We start from the raw sequence: 18,548 nt of genomic DNA on the forward strand, positions 1-18,548 counted from the left end.
GCAAAAAGCACGTTATTTTGCTGGGTTTAGTTCAGTGGAAGAACTGTTGCCTAGCATGTATAAAGCCCTAGCTCCCTCAACAAAACAAAACAAAACAAAACAAAGAAAAACCCTCACATTTAAAAATTAGTGTGTTTGACATGAGAACTCAGCCCTTATTCAAACAAGAAAAGGTAAAACTGTCATTGTGCGTATGTGTACATCCACGGCGGAGCAGAGCAGCAGAAAGCAGTCCAGCATGGCTGCTCATGCCTGTAATCCCAGCACTCAGGAGGCAGAGGCAGGCGGATCTGTGTGAGTATAAGGCTGGCCTGGTCTACATAGCAGAGCTAGTAAATACTCATTAGCAATAATTATGTGGATTGTACAACTTTTTATTTTTTGGAACAAACAGCTATTTAGGTAAGTTTTAATACTGTAAGTATTAAGGTGTTGTGCTGGTCAAGTAAAAGCCCACACTTGAGAAGTCCTAAAGCCCACAGAAGCTGGCCCAGCTTGAGAATGGTGTATGAGAGATGTTCTTACTCCTGTATACCACAGGCGAGCAAAGTGGAAGGAAAAATCAGTTCCTGTGAACTTCACCATAATTCTTCCTTTATTTGTAGGTCAAATAACAGGATAGTAGATCTTTCTTACACGGTGACTCTGGAAGACTATGGACTAGTGAAAATGCGTGAGATCTTTGTATCTGAATCATCTCAGGTAAATACAGTAGTTACCAAATCCCTAACCAGGATCTAAGGTGTATATGGATGCGTCAAGTCCGCTTTCCTGTCACACCACAGGGTTTGTCTGCTGTGCAGCAGAGGCTGCCTTCTCCCCCTCCAGCTCCTTGTCCTTCTGAGACCCAGGTGGAGCCTCGTGAGACCCTAGAGTATAAGGCTGCTCTCGAGCTTGAGATGTGGAAAGAGATGCAGGAGGACATATTTGAAAACCAGGTAGAGTGAAATTGTATTCTAAAATCTCTGTTTGATTTACCTAGTTTATTTTTTCCTTTTCTACAACTGGGTTCTTTCCCAGTTTTGTTGTTGTTGTTGTTGTTTTTATACTATTAACAACATCTTAAGATTTATTTTTAAGTGTGTGCATGTATTTGCGTTGGTGTGGGTATGAGCACATGCGTGCAGAGTGGCCCACAGAGATGAGGAGAGGGCACCGTCTCCCTGGAGCTGCAGTCACGGGTGCCTGTGAGCTTCGTGATGTGGCTGCCGGGAGCCACGGTTGGGTTCCCTGTAAGAGCAGCCTGAGCTCATAATGGTGGCACGCCCTCCCCATCCCTACAGGGCCTTCCTCAAAGAAAACATACAAATACTTGAGATACAGCAGCTTTGCAGCCACCACTTAGAAAGATTTTCCTGAATTTGTCCATTATTGTTGGGAAAAATTAATGGTGTGGGTTTGGGTTTTTGTTTTGTTTTGTTTTGAGATAAACTTTATACCCCAGGGTAGCCTGGAACTTGTTGGGTAGACCTGGCTAGCCTCCAACTCAAGAGATATGCCTGTCTCTGTCTCCCAGGTGCTGGGATTAAAGGCATGCACTGCCATGCCTGGCTCATGTTTCTAACCTCATGAGTCCCAAAAAAGGAGAGTTAGAGACCAGACCCCACCACCAGCTCTGCTGTTTCCAGAATAATACTCATAAGAGATAACTGCCCCCAAGAAAGTTCCCTTTTTATGCTTAAAAGTTTTTAATTACAGAGAAGGAGGGAGGGAGAGAGAGAGAGGGAGAGGGAGAGAGAGAGAGAGACAGTGCAAAAGAGAGGGGCAGGAGAGGGAGAGAGCAAGGAAGCTGCTGAAGCTACTTGGTTTGTAAGAGCTGGTTCTCTGCTACCTTGTTGGTGCTGGATATTCAATTTCAGGTTCTCAGACATGGCAGCAAGCACCTTCATGCCCTGAGTCATCTCACTGATCTCTAGATTTGGGTTCTGAGACTGTCTCACATAGGCCAGGCTATTAAATAGGATGATAATATCAAGGATGACTTTGGACTCCTGGTCTGCTACTTGTCAATTGCTGGGATTGTTGGTATGTACTATTACACCTGGCCCAAGGTTCATTTTATCTGTCTGTCTGTCTATCTATCTAGTATTTTAAAGAATCAATAGAGATACTGGATAGATGGCTCAGCAGCTAAGAGCACCCATGTGGCAGTTCACAACCATCCATAGCTCCATTTCCACTGTGGGTGACAGCCACATGCACACAAGCAGGCAAAACACACATAAAATTTAAAAATAAACTTAAAGTGGCAGAGGGGGGGTTTGCAGGAAAGATGGCTTAGCAGTTTAGACATTGCTGCTCTTCCAAAGCAGCTGGGTTCAATTTTCAGCACCCAAATAGAGCTGTCCTAATTAGGGTTACTATTGCTTTGATGAAAGACCGTGACCCAAAAGCAACTTGGGGAGAAAAGGGTTTATTTGGCTTACACTTGCACAACACTGATCACTACTGAAGGAAACAGGAATGGGAACTCAAGCAGGGCAGGGACCTGGAGGCAGGAGCTGATGTAGAGGCCATGGAGGAGTGCTACTTACTATCTTGCCCCACATGGCTTGCTCAGCCTGCTTTGTTAAATAACCTAGGGTCACAGGTCCAAGGGTGGTACCACTCGCAATAGGCTGGGCCCACCCCACCAATCACTGATTAGAAAGATGCCCTATAGGCTTGCCTACAGCCCCATTTAATGCCAGCATTTAATTGAGGTTCCTCCTTTCAGGTGACTTCAGCCTGTGACAAGTTAACATAAAACTATCCAGCATAGAGGCCAACCAATAACTCTAGTCTCAGGGGACCTGATGCCCTCTTCTGGCCTTGCTGGGCACCGAGGACAGGCAAACATGCAGACAGGACATCCATTTACATAGAATAAGAATAAAACAGAATATATGACATTGATAATCAGTTTTGTTTCCTAAACTCAACACTGTTTAGCTTATGTGAATGTTTGTCATTTTTAAGTGACTTTTTTTTTTCTCCTTTTACAGCTGAAGCAGAAAGAACTGGCTCACATGGAAGCTCTTGCAGAAGAATGGAAAAAAAGGGACCGGGAGAGAGAGTCACTAGTGAAGAAAAAGGTAAAGAAAAAGCTTGTTTAAGAACTGAGAAAGGATATGAGCCTAGCCTTTAACAGCTGAGCCATCTCTGGGACCTGGCTATAAAGTGATTTAAAGAAAAACAAAACAAAACAAAACAAAAAACACCTTAAGAGAGGAAAGAGAAAATGTTCATGATAGTAACTTCTAGCTGCATTATAGAATTTTTATAAAATTTCACTTTACCTCCTAGTCATAGCCCCCTCCCTCCCCTCTCCTCTCTCCTCAGAAAAGGTGAGCCTCCCTACCTACCCACCCCAGCTCATCCGGTCACATCAGGATTGAGTCTGTCCTCTTTCCCTGTGGCCTGGCAAGTCAGTCCCATCATAGGGATGTGATCAAAAAGCAGGCGATAGAGACCATGTCTGAGCTGCCCATTTGCTACATCTGTGTAGAGCACCTAGGTCCAGTGCATGCATGGTCCTTGGCTGGTGCTTCAGACTCCTCAGGCCCCTATGGGCCCTGGTTAGTTGGCTCTGTTGGTCTTGTGCAGCTCTTATCGCCTCTAGGTCCTTTTATCCTTTCCCCCAGTTTTCCACTAGACTCTGTATGCTTCACCCAATCTGTTTCAAACTGCTGCTGAGTGGAGCCTTTCAGAGGACAACTCTGATAGGCTCCTGTCTGCAAGCATAGAGGAATGTCTTTAACAGTGTCATGGGTTGGTTCTCTTCCACGGAGTGGGTCTTGGGTTGGGCCAGGCGTTGGTTAGACATTCCCTCAGTCTCTGCTGTATCTGTTCTGTCTTTATTCCTGCACATCTTGTAGGCAAGGTAAGCTTTGGATCAAATCCCTGGTGGGTTGGTGTTCTCCGCCCTTCACTGGGAGTCTTGTTAGATAGAGGATGTCCTCTTCAATCTCCATGGCCCCTGCTATGGCGTCTCAGCCTGAGTTCCCGTCAAATTATAGACTCTTTGGAAAGAATAAATTTTTTAGTTCCTAGCACAAGCCAGACAGACTTAAGTAACTAATGCACCTTGAGCAAAGCCAAAAGAAGAAGATTCTTTAAAGTCTCCATTCCTAAGAAATGGTCATTTAAATGGGCCTGCACATATCTTAATGCACTTGTTTACTTATATAACTTACATATTGCATACTATTGAATGCACGAGAGCTGGATAGTAGGTTAATATTTTTACTTTAAGATTAGCTAAATTCTTCCTTGAACCATTTCTTTTCATGCTATTGAGTTTTTAAATATTAAAGTTTATAAAATTCAATTGATGAACTAATTTGAGAAATTAATAAAATTGCTATAAGGGGCCAAATCCATCTTATGCCCTTGCCTTCCCAAAGAAGTTGGTTTCAATATCATGAGGTTTTAAAGAAAATAAGATAGCTATGGCAACCAGGGAGCAGCGCAGTGGTAGGCAGGCACCTGGTGCGTGCATGTGGCCTCGTGCTCGATCCTCAGCACTGCAGAACACAACAGAAAGGCCTCACCAGGTAAGTTTTGGGTTGCTCTTACTTTGGTGATAGGTTTTTTTTTTCAGTTGAAGTTTTTATTGGTTTCCATGTATACTGCTATTTCTAGCATCTGAGTTTGAATTTAGCTAGTACTCTTCAGAAAAACAGACTGAGACTGTAGTTGTGACTGTGTCAGAGCACCTACTTAGCAGAGACACAGCGTCCTGGGTTCCATCTCTAACCCCACAAATAACGAAAGGAAATTGAAAACTAAGTAGATTTTAATGCTGCCTCATGTTTACTCCCCACATTTAAAGGCAGATGTGGAGTTGCTATTTCTTTCATCCCAAATACATTTTTGAAACTAAAGATTTTGTTTTCAAGTGCTCTATTTTGAAGCATTTTGTAACCTGGGAAGTGCTAAGATACATGACTGGTCTTAAAAACCTTACAAGCCACTCTAAAATCACGTCAGTGGAGAGAAACAGGCAACTTTTCTTCACTAAGAGGTCCTTTACAGTCAATTTCTTTGAGAAGCTCACTGTAGTATTTTTATGTGCACAGTGTTTGAGCCCTTTCTGTCACTTTGATATTTTCATTTGAAAAAAATTTAATAGTACATAACTTCTTTAATACTTTGGTAGTTTACCTGAATGAATGAGTGTACACCTGCTTGCTGTTTTGCATTCTAGCTAATAAAATCTTAGACTGCTGTACCCAGGTGTCTATAAAATAGCTATCTGGTCCCCCAAAAGCAGACTGTAGCGGCCATACATAAGGGAGAGTGAGGAAGTACTTGACAGATAAGATCATGCCGTAGTTCTGGAATTTAGTAGACACTGTCAGGTGAGTCTAAACAGAAAGCCCCTTAAAGAAGCTTGAAAACAGGCGCCACATTAAGATAGAGATGATTTGGAGGAGGAGGAAACATATTAGCACATCCTGGTTTACAGCATCCTTTCAAAATCAGGGCACTTGAAGACAAAATACTTAGTTCAAAAAATGTACTTAGGATGAAAGGAAAAGAGCCTCAGAGCTGACGTGTGACAGGTTGATAAAGGAGGCTCTGAAAGAGCTGAGGTTACAGTAGAGCGGAGGCTTTTTCACCAGTGTCCTTTTAGCATGACATCCTTTTGCTCCAAAGTGTGCAGTGCTGTCACTGGTAACTTCTTGTGCAGCACGTCTAGACTGCACTGCACCATTTTAAGAGAGGACAGTAGCTGCCTTTTCTATGTTCTGAGGTTTGTGTGACTCCTTGCTGAGAAGAAGGGATTTAGAAAACCTTTAGAAGATTTTGCATACATACAAATGTATGTATAAGGATCTAGATGATTCCATTTTAATTTAAGGTAATAATCATTCTGAAAGATGTATGTGTATGTGTATGTGTATGTATGTGTATGGAATAAAAGACTGAAAGTCAGGGAGACCAGGAAAGCTGTATTTTCACATGAAAATGTATGAAGCAATGACAGGCCTACAAACAGAATCTGGGATTGGTGGGCTGTGCTCTTTCTCATGAAAGGTTATCAGTATTTTTATTATATATAGCACAAGAGGAGGTCTCTATAGGGGAGCAGTCTCAAGCTGCCCTCATCCAGTTTTTACTCACACTGGCCAATTGTTAGTAAATGAGGCATTGGGTCCTTGACTTGGCTGTGCCCATGTCAACAATACACTTCCTTGGGCTTCCTTCACTCCTTACACAGTCACCCAGGCCTTCCTCTGACCCCACAGCAATGAACGGAAGAGGATTATGGAGAAGAGGGAACGGGTTTGTAAGAGTTGATGGGGTCCTCAGGGCTACCCTAAAATCCCAGCGCTTCATCTACTCAGGGTCTTCCGACTCCCAAGGTAGTTGCTGTCCTAGCTTTTCTTACTCAACAATTCCTGCTCTCCTTTCCCTGTCTGAGCTTCTCCTTTCTGTGGAGACCCTGGGCTTCCTTCTCTGTTTGCCCCTCACATTCTACTGTCTTTACTTGTTTTGTTTATGATTTCTCTGCCGGATCCAACGTCTAAATACTGAATTGATTGGCTTGTCTCGGGGGCCTGTCCTTGTGTGTGGTCTTTGTCCTGTCTGTGCTCACCTGTTTAGTGATCGCACCCACTTTCTTGACATTGTATGCACAGAGTGTATATATTATACACACATGTGCAAGCTACACCTTTCCTGCTTCCACCCGACTTCTTCCCTGGACTCTGCTGGGCCTCCTCTGAGCTGCCTGTGTGCACTGCAGCTGACTGTCCGACATGCGTTTCAAGCCACAGCTTTTGTCAGCATTCTCTCTGGATGTGTTCTACTTGATTCTCACGTCAATAAATGACACTACCTTTCCTTAGTTGTTCAGCTATAAGCAAATCATTCTTAGTTCTCTTTTGTGCCTACTCCATTAGCGCATCCTTTAGCCTCACATTCAGAAGATATTTTGGAACGTAACCACTTTCTATAAGTACTTCTTGTTTAAGCTATTATGGGTCTTGCTTCTAAGACTGCAGATTATATTTTACTTAGTATTTCTCTTTCCTTCCTGGCCTCTACCTTGTGCTCTTGTCAGCCTGATACCACACCTTTAAAATCCAAGACAGCATTACGTAGTCTATTGAAAACTCATCATAGGATAAAGTGGAGTTCTTAGCAGAACATACATGGTGTTATATGATCAGCATCCTGGCTTCCTCTTCTACCCCATGTCCTTCTATCTGTTCCTGCCACTCCTCACGTGTGCTAAGCCTCCCCATTTCTAGGAATGTGTGGAACACTTTTCTCTGGAGAGGCTTTCGTGGTTGCTCTGAAAACTCTCAGTGAAGCCTTCTTTGTCAGCCATGTCCAAAGGAGTGCCCCTTTGCTGCCATAGGCATCAAGTCTCCCGTGACTCGGCTCTGTTTTCTTCCTAACACTGACCAACATTAGATTTGCACTTGCTTATTTATAGTCCATCTTCCTCCAGAACTCAGGTTCCCCCTGACTTTGTTTTGCCCAGAATATTCTAGGTGTATAATAAATATTTACTAAAATAAAAGATTATGATTTGAAGTTCTTATACATTTTTTTTTTTAGTTTGATATGTTTAAGGAATAGACATGTTCAACAGGAGTTAGGTAGGTCTGTATGTCTGAAACTCCACAGGGAGGTTTAACCTCATAATATAAATCTGGGAGCCCTTGGTGTCTGGATTGGTCCTCTGAGAGTATTGTATGAGCGGAACAGGTATCCTGAAACAGCCCTGGTACGAACAGAGATGGACAGTTGGGTACTTTTACATTATGATGTGGTAAAGTGTGCTTACCATGATTTACATAGATCCAAGCTAAACACTGAGCTGGGAGACTGATTGGTGTGCTGGGCCTGAGAAATCAAAGTGGTGGTGTCAGATTATGAACATGGACAGTTTACATCCATGTTTACATCCACTACAGGGTAGTCATGTTTGGTTTGGTTTTCGTTTTGCTTTTTTGAGACAGGGTTTCAAAGGCCAGGCTAGTCTTGAACTCACAGGCCTGTGTCTGCCTTCTAAGCGCTGGGAGTTAAAGGCATGTGCCACCACACCTGGTGTCGTGCCAGGTTTTAGGGATAATTTTTGCCACTGTATTGTGACTAAGATGTATAAGTAGCAAAGGGAATTGAAGAGTGAGCCTGTAGACTCGGCTGGCTCTAGGCTTTGACAGTGCAGTTACTGGTGTCTGGACCAGTAAGGTTGTGTCTGGATATTGTATTTTTGAAAAGATTTAGTCTAGAACCTAGCCATCTGTCTCCTGGATTAAATCCAAGGCATTAAAGAATAGAGAAGTCACAGTATGTGAAGTAGCTGCAGTGTGTGTCCATCTTGAAGAAGAACAGTTAAGGGACGAGAAGGCCGCCACAGCCTCGGGGATGTGAGGACAAATTGTTCTTTTCTCTGTCCAGGTGTGGAAAGAGGATTAAAGGGTAGGTTTCTGAGAAGTGTCAAGCCAGGTGTTCTTTAGTCTTGGGAAAGAGGAGATCTGGATAGGGCCCAGGTCCTAGAGACTGGGTGATGGCAAAGGCAGAAAAAAATGGCTCTAGAAAATCCCGGTGACGGATGAGTTAACTGAGGGAGTGCAACGAGCTTCCTTGGGAGACCCTCGTGCAAAGGTCCATGCAGAAGCAAAGAATTTCTACTTTGGATTGGTACATGTATGTGTCTCTTTCTTATACCAGATTGTGAAAGTATGTGTCATCTTAAACATGAAGCTCATTTTTCTTTTTCTGTGTTTTAGGTAGCTGAGTACAGTATTCTAGAAGGCAGACTGCAAAAAGCGCTAGCTGAGCTAGAGAGCCGAGAGCAGCAGCTTACCAGCGCGGAAACAGAGGTATTCACGTCTCTCTGACCTCGGTTCCCTGGGCTGTGGTGTCCACACCCTTTCTCACTTGTCTTCTGCATAATGTGGCATGTATTGTATGGAGATTGCGTTTCAGGCATGGAGACAATTGCTGTCAGCTGGGTAAAGCAAGTAGGATGCTTGGATTCAGCAGAAAAGCCACTGTCACTGAACCACTTTGGCTCACCTCTGCAAGAGTGGCTTTGTTTTCACTTCATTCTTATAAAGAAGAGCCAGTGGGTCATGCTCAGGGACATAGACACCTGACTGGGCCTCAGAGGTAAAAGAATATCCCTCCTATACATTTAAGATTTGATCCTGTATACCCATAATCCTAACACACAGAGGCAAGAGGATCATGAGTCTAGAGCCAGCCTGGGCTACATAGCAGAAAAAAGTAAAAGAGATTGGATTCTAAGATGCGTGAATATTCATTGTATCATTATACATAGTCAACAGTACATTAGGTCTTAAGGATTTTCTATGAATTATAAATGTATAATACACATAAACTTTTATGTATAACATGGAAGTATCTACTTCCTTGGGAGTAGATTATTAAGCTTATATGTCTCTTCTGCATAATGTTTCTTAAGATTTCATCAGCAAATCTTACTCTGACCTTATCATTTTACATCTCTGGCATTTTTTAGTAAGTTAACTATTTCGGCTTATTTAAAATCTATCTTCTACATCAGTGGTTCTCAACCTTCCTAATGCTGCAATCCTTTAATATAGTTCCTCAGGTTGTGGTGACCCCCAACATAAAACTTTTTGTTGCTACTTCATAACTGTAATTTGTTGTTATGAATCATAATGTAAATATCTGTGTTTTCTGATGGTTTTTTGGTGACCCCTGTGGAAGGGTCATTTGACTACCCCTAAAGGTGTCATGACCCAGGGGATGAGAACCACTTTTCTAAATGGTTAGACAGAAACTAGAAACTTCTAGTTGAAGAAAGAAACTCAGTCACATTTTTATATAGTAAGAATATGGGAGGTTTAAGTGGCTAGGACCTTTTCAATTGAATTTATATAAGTTGTGTATGGATTTTTCTGTAGGCATGTATTTTCCTATATGTTTGTATATTACTAGCATTGAGTGATTGAAAATCAATATACATAAACACTTAAGTGTAATAACTAAAGAGGACATGAAGCAAGTCGGTAGGTACTCTTTGTTGAATCTGCATGTGTGCGTGCATTTTGGCCTCGCTGTTCTGAGGAACACCTTCACCTGTTTGAGACAAGGCTACCTTACCCTGGAGCTCCCTGAGCAGGCTGAGCTTGCTGCAGAGCTCCCGGATCTGCCCGTCTCCTCCTCCCGAGCCCTAGGAACGCAGTGTGCTCCACTGTGCTTTCATAAGTGGGTTCTGGGGGTCATGATTCGGTCATTGTTTATAGAAGACAACTGCTTTATGGACTGAACTCTCTCCCCAGCTCAGTTTATAGCATTTGAACACTGACTGACCCAAGGCCAGCACACCAACAGTGTCATGCAACTGCTGGTAAGCTAGCCCCCTAACGGTACTTTTCTTTTCAGCTTCAAAGAGAGAGAAAGGAAGTGCAGTTAGAGCGAGAGCGGAACCTTCAAGAACTTCAGGACTCTGTCCGCAGGGTCAAAGACGACTGTGTCCACCAAGTGGAGCTGGAGCGGCTGAAGCTGAGGCAGCTGGAAGAGGACAAGCACCGACTTCAGCAGCAGGTGGTAGCGCTGGCTGGCCCTAGAGATGCTTCACCGCAGGGAGCGACACCTGCGCTCCAGACTGTACTCACTGCAGAGAGTCTGAGTCTAAGTTAAAGCTAAGGCCTATGTTAGTATAATTTTCTTACACCTAGAACAAACAGTGGGAAACTAGGTACAATTCCAGGTAACTTAAAATGCAAAAGCTTTTTCTGTAAATCTCCTTTTAGCATTGTAGACATTCTTTCGGGCCTTACTGCCTTAAGTATACGAAACAATCCAGTGCTTCAAGAACCTACACTTTGTAAGAAGAGTGTCTGCCATCCTCCTGTTGCTCACAGTCCCTTCATATGCCCGTCCCTCTGTGTTAGAGTCCACCCGTGGCCAGGTCACTAAGGTGGAGTGGGCGTTTTCATTTCCGAGTTTGCTGAGCTGGACACGTGTAAACACTGTTGTTCGCGGTCCCCATCTCCACTGTTTCTGCCTTCCTCCCTTCCTCCCCGCTCAGGCCTCCCGGGCTGTCCTGCGGCCATCTCTTCCCTTGGCTGGCCATTAATCTTCCAATTTGCTCCAAGCTTAGAGCTTACATCTGCCCTTCCACATGTATATTCAAGACTTTTTCTCTGCACTAATAGACCTCCACTTCACATTGCCTTTTTGATATCCTAACCTGGACATTTTAAACCAGTATGTCTTTCCATTACATTTTCCCTGCTTCTGTCAGTTATGGCAGTGATGGGCCGTCTGAGCTTGTGTTGCAGCCAGGTAGTTCTGCAAATTTAGGAAGCACGGCACACTTGAAAACCTACTGCTGCCTTCTCACCATACAGAGGGTGACAGTAGCTGGATAGCCTGAGCGTCGTTTTTACCTCTCTGTCTGATGTCAAACCCCACTTCCTTCACGTCTGCTGTGTACTTTCTAACCACATGGGTTTCTGTCAGAACACCCTGCTTGCTTCCCCTACGAGACGTCATTGTGTACTGTTTTCCATGGGCCAGTGAATTCTCTGTGTCCTTTTACTTTCAGCAGAATGTCACTTACCCCAATAATATTTCCAAGTCCAGGTCAGACTTATGTTAAATATACTCCTGGAATATCGCTTACTTGCTCTTTTTCTTTACAGTGCACCAGTTTTTATTTTCATTTAATGATAATTTAATCAGTCTCAGATTGTTGCTCCATAAAAACTGCTTGGTTTATAGCTCTGTGCTGGAGCCCAGCCCAGCTGTCGGCAGTGATAGGGACTCAATAAATATTTGTAGAAAGGGAGGAAAAGATCAGGTTGTTAAAAATTCAGCTTAATCTTTCTTGAAAAATTTCAGTGTAGATTAGATGTGTCTGATGAATGCTTCAGGGCCTTCTGTCATGAATAGTTTCCATAGTAGCTTAAGGTGCTCGCCCACAGTGTTTACATGGCTGAAACAATTTGGTGATTACTGTGGCTCTCATTTAACGGATAAAAGTGTGTGTTTGCCGTGGGACTCACCAGTAGTGGTGCTCTTCCTCCAGCTCCAGATTTAGTCATCTAGAGTAAAGGCATCACAAGCAGAGTCAAGGGAGTTCTTAGAGCACACATGTCCATCCTCTGTCACATGCCATGTCACACCGGCCCCTGTCATGTCCACACTGGCCCAAGATGGTGTCACTAACTCACAGTTGTATAGCAAGAGTTCTGGTGAAAATAGGTATTTTGGAAAAAGTTACCCAAGGTACATCTTTATTCTTGAAGTTCAGTTTTAATCAGAGGAGAGGCTGGTGAATTTTCCAATTTGCTCAAGGAAAATACATAAGGGATATTTACAGTCATTGCAGTGACATGCTTACATATATTAAATATGCTGTTCCAATTAGACTGGTAGAAGAGACAGTTGAACACAAAGAGAACTAGCTGATGAAGATGAAAGTGTCTGTATTCAAATAGGTAAGAGCAGGCACCACAACTCGGAGGCGTGGGTGTGCTAGCTGCCTTCTCCAGGACAGGGTTCTCCACGCCCTAACAGCTTTCACCTTCTACCACTGGATTGTAATTGCTTATGATAACGACCCCGAAAGGTGAAGAACCAAATGTACTATTAGTACATTTTCTGCAAGTCGGGGCTAGGAAGATGGCTTGGTCAAAGAAACAGCTTGCCACGCAAACATCCACACCTGAGTTGGGATCTCAAGCACCCATACAAAAAGCTGGGCGTGGTGATATGTACTGTCTTCCCTGGGCTGGAAGGCAGAGACGGAAGCATCCCAGCCTGTCATGAGAACAGAGACCTTCTGTCAGAGTATAAGTTGGAGAACAGTTGAGAAGGATACTGATGTTGACCTCTGGCCTCTTCACATGTGTGTGTACATGCACAAACGTAGAGAGACACGTACATCATGCACAAAACAAAACGAATGTATTCTTAAAAATGAGGTCACTTCAAAATGGTTTCTGCTGGTTTTGGGAAACAATGATGTATCCTCATCAGGACCATGCAGGCAACGTCACACATGCTCAGCAGCCACCCTTGTGCTGTGGTAAAGCTCAGCAGTGATGGCTTAAGTTCTGCCTTAGCCACAGAGCTTCTCAGTGTCTCAGCTTAGTTACATCTGATGTTGTAGAGCTTATAGGGTTCGCGATAGGTGTCTTTACAGAAGTCATCCTAAACAATGTCACATTTGAAAAGATCTTTTAAAATTACTTCGGTTTGCTTGCCTTTTAAGAAAGATATTAAGTAGCTCAGGATAGCCTGGAATTCATTGTGTAGCCCAAGCTGACCTCCATTTTATGGCTGGCAGTCTTCCAGCCTTAGCCTCTCAAGCATTCGGATTACAAGTGTTACATAGATTATATAGCCACCACGCTCAGCCAAGTGAACATCTTTCTGCTTAACTAAGGCCACCGACTGCCTGCCCTCCCCCTAACCAATAACTTACCAACATTGGGAGCTTTCATCAGAGCCAGTTCTGCAGGATGAGGAGCCCCTGCTCCTGATTAGCCCTGGGGTCTTTGGCATTCCTTTAGGTGTTTAGCCCTTTGATCCTTAATTTTTACCTAGTTTTTAAAAAGAAAAAGCTTTTAGTTAATTCACTAAATTCTTAAGTACCAAACATTTTTCTTTTTTCTTTTTGTTTTCCAGATGTTCTAACATAACATGTTTTAGACTAACAATGACACTGTTAACTCAGATTGTACAGTATCAAGATTTGCTTATAATGACTATACTATACTTTCTCTTTAAATACAGCTTAATGATGCGGAAAATAAGTATAAGGGTTTGGAAAAAGAGTTCCAGCAGTTCAAGGAGCAACAAAGCAGCAAACCAGAAATACGGCTGCAGTCAGAAATAAATCTGCTCACCTTGGAAAAGGTACCTATTGTCAACTTCTGTCAGCATCACCAACTCCAGTGACCAGCTTATAAAGCCACTAATAATATGTGTGCATTCCCTGCTGTGCTGCACTCTATTCTAATATTAACACCACAGCAGAGAATGCAAAGTGTGACATCAGTTGTATTTGAGTTGGTTGCTCTCTATCAGTTACAGCTTGCACAAACAGAAGTGACTACTATAGGAATAAAGGAATTTTAAAAACCGTCAGAAAATGAAAGAGCCAGAACGTGTAGAAGCAAGTTGCAGCCAGTGTCCTGCCCCAGTTTACTTAGGGTGCCCCTGCTAGTGCCGTGTCTGGGACCTCAGATCCTCTGACTCTAGTGTTCAATGTCCAGTATTGTGATGGTCCTTGTGACTGCTCTGTCTGTATGTTCTGCCCTCTGTGTCCTGCACAGGCGCACTCAGAGCAGAGACCCCCCCCAGAGACCCCCCCCCCCACACACACACTCCCTAGCCTTTAGTTTAGAAGAACGGATATCCACTCCACTCGGTTTTCTGTGGTTCGGATGTGGTCCTGGCTGCCATTGATGTTGCAATTCTTCCACAGCCAGGATGTGCAGCGGCTAGGCAGCACCCAGTGGGAACGCAGCACACCGAGATGCCCCAGGGGCTGTCTCTGCTACCTACCTGCCGACCTGAGAGGAAGGACAGGAAGGACTGCTGCCAGTTTCCCTTGTCTTCACGTGTGGGGTCTGCTACTAACATGCACACCTAGCTATTTATAAGACTTATCTTTACTATTTTTTATATATGTGTGAGTGTACCTGGAAAAGCCAGAGAAGGCACCTGATCCCTTAGAGCTGAAGTTACAGGCCCTAGGAACTGAATTTAGGTTCTCTGAAAGAGCCACAAGTCCTCTTAACTACTGAGCCGTGTCTCCAGCCCCATATGGCATTTTTTTTAAAAAGTGTGAATATCCAACAGCCATCCAGAGATGGGCATTGAGGTCTGAGAAGAGGGGGAGACAGCAATGCAGAGAGCTGTGAGAAGTGTCCAGGGAGCTCCTGCACAGGCACTGAGGCGAGAACTAGAACTCAGAAAGAAGGCCAGGCTAGGGTGTAGCCTGTGCCAGGTAAGTCTGCAACACAGGCTTTTAAAGCCATGGCGAGGGAGTTAGGTTTTGTTCTGAGTTGTGCATAACAGCAGTTACTATCTTGAACACATAAGCATGTGACTGCCTCACATTCTGACTCAGCCACTTACTTGTGTCACAGTGGGCAGCTTCACTTCAGTTTACTTCAGAGCTTTTAAACAGGATTAATAAAGTGAACAAAGTGCTTAGCATAGAATCTGGGGCATTTTCTACTTTTTATTTAAATGCTAGGAATGTATTAAGAGAAATGGTACCATGGACTGTCTCTGTGTTAGAACTAAGGCATGCTTCCAGCACACTTGAATTGTACAATAAGACAGATTTTTAGGTTTCTCTCTGTCTCTCTGTCTGTCCCTCTCCCTCCCTCTCTCTCTGCCTTGTAAGTCTTTTTGGAACCAGAAGAGGGCAGAGTCTTATTCTGAAATAGTGACAGATAAAGCATAGCAATGCCAGGCAGTGTGACAGTGTCTGCACTGGCTCATCAGTCCTTACCAGTGCCTGAAGAAGAACTCTTTTTCTCCCCTCCCCCCCCTCATACAAAGCCATTATTGTAGCTGTGGCTCGCCTTGAATTCATAGAGATCTGAATGATGGGATTAAAAGTGCCTGCCCACCTATTCTTAATATATCTATATTCATCAAAAGAGTCTACAGTAGACTAAGATAAAGTTTTGCCAAACCTTGAATCCTTTTATTATTACAAAAGTAAATAGTTTGTGGCCTTTTAGAAATTTTCCGTGTGTGTGCACACACATCTAGGCACTTGAATGCCATGCATGCTGGAGGACAACTTCCGGGACTCAGTTCCCTCCTGTGTGTTCCAAGGCATTTGTCTCAATCCCATCAGTTCTGTGCTGCAATCACTTCTGCCCCCTGAGCCATCTTACAGCTCCCTTTGAAGCTGGGTCTTACACTGTATCTTAGGATGGTCTGGCACTCACCCAGTAGTTTAGGTTCCCTCCAGACTTGCAGTGAATATCCTGATTCCTGAAATTCTAGATGTGAGCCATTGCACCCAGCTTTGTGGTTTTCTTTCACCTAGAAAATATTCTCTGATAGTTTGTACTTTATTGGGTCTTTTAAGACTCAAAATATGGAAAGCATATGTTTTAGTAGGGCAAATAGACTTTGAAAAATCAACATGTTAAACATTGTCAAAATTTTTATTCATGCAGTATTTAAGAATATGTTGTTATCTAGTGCTTCCACTTTTAGAACAAATTAGAGAGACAGGAAAGAGGGAGTCTTTTGAGAAGACAGCCTGTTGCTCTCTACTGTTAAACACTGTTAGGTGCTTTCAGAGATGACTGAGGAGTGAGTGACCATGACTAATCCAGTACAAAGCAGATCGTTGGCTGTTTCATATGTCACAGGTTCAAGACAGCCTGAGAAGTAGAATCTGAGGTGAGCTTTAAGATTTAGGCAAGCAGAAGAAAAAAGGAGTCAGTAGGCCAGGCAGTTGGGTGGGGAGGGTTGCAGGGCACAGGGGACGCACATGGCTGGACAGTAGGGTTTCTGTTGAAGAATCCTGAAGAAAGTGGAGCAAGAAGTACAGAGATTATATTTTGGATCCCAGGCAAATAGCTGTAGTAAATTTTTCAGTAGAACATCGTATTTGTAGGACTTACAGACGTATTTACAGCCAGCATGGTAGGAGACACAGTTGAAGTGAGGAGAGAGAAGCTCGGGCTGTGCGCGTGTCAAGGGAAAGGGAAAGGGAAGTCTGGAAATATTTCAAGGGACACACAGGTAGCTCCTTGTGACAGGTTAGACTGGGAATGGATTAATGACAGAAAAGAGTGCTATGTCTTTGATAGGGGAATCAGGAAATTTGTCTTCTGCAGTCTGGGTTGACTTAGGTCCTGAGCTGTCTCCTTTCAGGGATATCTACCTTATCTTGTGGTGTGTCACTTCAGACATAGGACAATGAAAAACTAAATAAAATTACAAGTACAAAGCCAGGAGTGGTAAACACCTGTAATGCAAGCACTGTTGATGTGAGAGGTCAAGAATTCAAGGTCAGGTGATGTACATGGCAAGACCTTGCCTAAAAAAAGAGTCCTGAAATTATATTAACAATTTGGAAATCTTCTATGAGAATGTCTGTCCTAGAAATGAAAGGGAAGCTCCCCCTGCCCCCCACCAGCCTCAGCAATATGGCTCTCTAAACAAGACCTAAAGAAAGGCAATGTAAATAGCCATGCTAACTTGGAAGGGGAAACCTCACTGAGTCCCACTCAGACACAGAATGGCAGACACCTAAATTCCGCTGAGAAAGGGAAAGATACCTTTTCCCAGGAATTATCCCAAATTAGTTATCTACAACAAAGTGGTCAGCGACTGTATACATACAAGCAACACTAAGTGGATCCAGCTAGGTTTTTAAAAAAATATATTTGTGCATATATATGTATGTACACACACACACACACACACATTCAACAATAATAAAAAGAGGTCATAAATTCGAGCGATAATAGAAGGGGCCTGGGAGCAGTTGGAGGGAGGAAAGGGAAGAAAGAAGTGTTATTATATTTTAATGTTTTGAAGTTTCAGTAAAAAATAAAAATAATAAATAAAACAAGAAAATTAGCTACATGCATTATTCTAGAAATTGGAACCACATAATCCTTTAGAATCATAAATATCATATTCTTAAAAAAAGTTAGTGATAGTGATGAGTTTGTGCCTCAGATTTGTTAGTAAGTTTTTAGGAATAAAAATATTATATGTAGAATGGCAAGTGTGTTTTAAATTAGTGTATATGACTATAGAATTATGAATTATATTTATGCAAAACTGGTAGAATTGCCCCTTTTTACTGTTGGAGCAGGTCTGCTAGGCCTTATCCTTGATTTGGTCCAAGCCACAGACCTTGTCCAGGACCCATATGCATGCTCTCAAAGACCGTCTCTACTCCTCTGAGGTATGGCTTCTTGTTAAATCGCCAAGTGATGTATATGAATCACTGGGCATAAGTGGAGGGATTATCTCCAGTAATCTCAGCAATATCATTCAACTCAAGATGCTTGAGTCTAGTTGTGAAATGTCAACACATCAGAATCCAAGCACTAGGGATTTGTAAAGCAGAAAGACCTCGACTCCAAGTAGTCATATATAACTGCTGAGAGTGTTCTGGCCTTTTGTGACAGGGACTTGGCAGTCTGCTTTTCCTGTCATTTTATTTTGCTCTGAGTTTTCTAACATTAGAATTTTTATAGTGTCTTCACTTTTGTTTTTCTGTAAAACATTAGGAGTTGTATGTATGGGAAAAACTAAACTTGATATTAAAAAATCAGCTAGTTCAGAGTAACAGTGTTTTACTGTAATTCAAGCAGATTATTACATTATCACTTAATAGTAAAACTGTCTGCTGGCTGCATGGGTTTGTTTGGTGCATGGTTTGAAGCACTGAGTGAGTACATTCCAGAACATAGCCAAGTTGGCTTTAGTTCAGGCACAACAGATTGCCTGCTGCAAGCATAAATAACCAGATTTTTAATTGAATCGCTTTAATGTTTTCTTTATATATTTCAGGAAAGATAGAAAATAAAAGTGAGATATGTGTT

At 42.9% G+C, this 18,548-nt stretch overlaps 1 protein-coding gene across 2 annotated transcripts in view; it reads left to right on the top strand.

The window, feature by feature from the left end:
• The window catches only part of CEP120 (centrosomal protein 120), a 68,867-nt gene that overhangs the window by 31,629 nt on the left and 18,690 nt on the right, over positions 1-18,548 (top strand). For both annotated transcript variants that reach the window (XM_084778808.1, XM_084778807.1), the window contains exons 13-18: positions 606-702; positions 786-938; positions 2,985-3,074; positions 8,733-8,825; positions 10,378-10,539; positions 13,741-13,863. In XM_084778808.1, the coding sequence (XP_084634934.1) occupies positions 606-702; positions 786-938; positions 2,985-3,074; positions 8,733-8,825; positions 10,378-10,539; positions 13,741-13,863 (718 nt within the window). The remainder of the gene's footprint in view (positions 1-605; positions 703-785; positions 939-2,984; positions 3,075-8,732; positions 8,826-10,377; positions 10,540-13,740; positions 13,864-18,548) is intronic.

This window comes from Acomys minous (genome assembly GCF_964271855.1).
Source record: "Acomys minous genome assembly, chromosome: 4".
NCBI lineage: Eukaryota > Metazoa > Chordata > Mammalia > Rodentia > Muridae > Acomys > Acomys minous.